The sequence below is a fragment of the Penaeus chinensis genome, chromosome 5 (genome assembly GCF_019202785.1).
Source record: "Penaeus chinensis breed Huanghai No. 1 chromosome 5, ASM1920278v2, whole genome shotgun sequence".
Lineage (NCBI taxonomy): Eukaryota > Metazoa > Arthropoda > Malacostraca > Decapoda > Penaeidae > Penaeus > Penaeus chinensis.
In genome coordinates this window covers 16,824,479-16,826,978 of record NC_061823.1, presented here as the reverse complement: position 1 = coordinate 16,826,978, position 2,500 = coordinate 16,824,479, and the positions used below count along the sequence as shown (strand labels likewise).

General features: G+C 46.2%; 1 protein-coding gene across 1 annotated transcript in view; it reads left to right on the top strand.

The window, feature by feature from the left end:
* Positions 1 to 2,500, top strand: part of LOC125025509 (polypeptide N-acetylgalactosaminyltransferase 14-like) — an 89,504-nt gene that overhangs the window by 85,573 nt on the left and 1,431 nt on the right. Inside the window, exons 13-14 of the mRNA XM_047613525.1 lie at positions 251 to 416; positions 1,886 to 2,500. The exon at positions 1,886 to 2,500 is cut by the window's right edge and continues 1,431 nt beyond it. Of these exons, the coding sequence (XP_047469481.1) occupies positions 251 to 416; positions 1,886 to 2,272 (553 nt within the window). The 3' untranslated portion in view covers positions 2,273 to 2,500. The remainder of the gene's footprint in view (positions 1 to 250; positions 417 to 1,885) is intronic.

Genomic DNA, 2,500 nt, shown 5'->3' with positions numbered 1-2,500 from the left:
CATGTCGACACATTCGTTTCAATAGCAGCGTAGGTAACAATATATATATATATATATATATGTGTGTGTGTGTGTGTGTGTGTGTGTGTGTGCGCGCATAAAATATGTGTGCCTGTGTATGTGTGAATGTGTGAGAAAAGGACAGACAGACAGACAGACAGGCTTAGTATCCTCACACACACTCATAATTAACCCATTTCCCATTCAACCCCTCACTCGTATTTTCCTCCTCCTCCTTCCCCTTCGTCAGCGTGAGCGAGCGGAAGGAGATAAGGACGAAGCTGAAGTGTCGCGGCTTCGGCTGGTTCCTGAAGACGACCTACCCGGAGCTCTCCACGCCCTCCAAGCACGAGCTCGCCTACGGGCAGCTGCGGCAGGGAGACCTATGTCTGCAGGGACCCGAGGCCGACCCTAAGGTGCGCGGGGTGGGGATGGGAGGGGGCGAGGGTGGGGTGGGTCGGATATATATGCACACACACACACACACACACACACACACACACACACACACACACACACACACACACACACACACACACACACACACGCACGCACGCATATATATATATGTATTTTTTAAATTTTTTATATGATATTACCATAGGTTTTATCGTTATTATCATCACTATTAATTTTCCCAAATAGATATCTTCATTACAGGCAGCATTATCATCTAATACTACTAATACTACATTTGTTATAATGATCACTATCATTATTATTATTCTCACAAAATACACAAACTGACTTTACCACACGTAGTCAGAAAATCCACTGAGCAGGAGATTTCATTCATATAAGATATCTAATTTAACAATATCACCCCCGAGACATTTTTGCATTGAACACGAATTCACTTATTATGTTTACAAGACAGATGCGTACAGTTCCTTGTTCTGAATTCATGTGTTCTTGTTATATGCAATTTCCCCGCTGCTATGCCCTTTAAGGCGACCACCTGTGGGAACCGGGCAAGGCAAGGCGATGTGCCATGCATTTCATTATCATGCACGTACATTTCGTGGTATATTACTTTAGTTTTTTTTTCCATTGATTTATAGTTTTCCCAATTTTTTGTTTGTGTGTTAGGGAATGATTTGCCAAGTATGGAGATCACTTTTCTTGGAGATAATGAACGAAACGCGTCATAGACATTTATTAAACGGTCAAGTTGTACTTTTTTGTTCATACCTATTAGTACACTTGTTTAAAACTGTTTGGAACTGGTCAGAATTATTTAGAACCGTTCAGGATTGTCCAGAACTATTCGGAACTGTTTGGAATTGTTCAGAATTGTTCAGAATTCTCCAAATCCGTTTAGAATTGTCCAGGACTGTTCGGAATTATTCAGATCTGTTCGGAATTGTCTAGATCTCTTCAGAATTGTTTATAACTTCAGAATTGTACAGACCTTTTCGGAATTGTCCAGATCTGTTCAGAATTGTCTTGAACTGTTCAGAATTGCTTAGAACTTCAGAATTGTCTATATCTGTTCAGAATTGTTCAGAGTTGCTCAGCCACATCACAGGCCCAGCCACGTATTTGTTGGAAGGCTTTTACCCATGTTTACTTATTTTCTTGATTCAAATACCTAGTTTCATGGTTAACTGTTTTTTTGGTTTGTAAGTGAGATATAAATGTTAAATATGATATAATATATATAGTCTATGTTTTTTTCTGGATATTATCATAAATAGTTTTGTTCGTGTACAAATTTTAATGTATCTATTGACTTGCGTCTTCCTAAGGTCACATATAACCATAGTGTGCTCATCACAAACAATATCTCGATTTAGAGCGAATACTCCCATTTTATTGACTGCTATATTTCGTGACCTCTGATGAGTGCATTTCACGGACGTTCACTCTGCTTCTTCTGCCACAGCAACGCCAGCGAAGGTCGTCTCAGCCGCAGGAGGTGCTCGTCGAGGTCGTCATGTGCGTCGGGGGCAAGCAGGGTCAGGAGTGGTCGTTGACTCAGGACGGCGCCGTGACCCAGAGCGGCGCCGTGACTCCTGGCGGCGTGGCGACGGAGGGCGTGGGGTGCCTGGCGGTTCTCGCGCACGACGACGCGAGAGTGTTCGTGCAGGAGTGCCAGGCGGGGCCGAGGCAGCGCTGGCTCCGGCAGGGGCGGAGGCTGCAGCACGCGGCCTCGGGCATGTGCCTGGACTCGGCCAGCAACGAAGGCGCCCTCGTGCTGCCCTGCCGCGACAGCCTCCTCTCGCAGCAGTGGGACTTCTCCGTCGAGCTGCAGGCGCTCACCACGCTCTAGGGGCCGAGTCGACCGCCTGTGACGCCCCAGCAAACCCGCCTCGCTTGACTTCGGCGAAATTCCCAGCGGCTTGTTAGTGAAACTCCTACCACCGCCTCATATTGCAGAATTTAGTTCCATTTCCAACCAAAGTCTGTACACCCTCCCCTCCCCCTTCCCGCTCCCCTCGTCTCCCGCAGAAGTCCCTTCCGCGAAGCCGTTCGTTCTCCGTTCTGTTCCTGTGCGAAT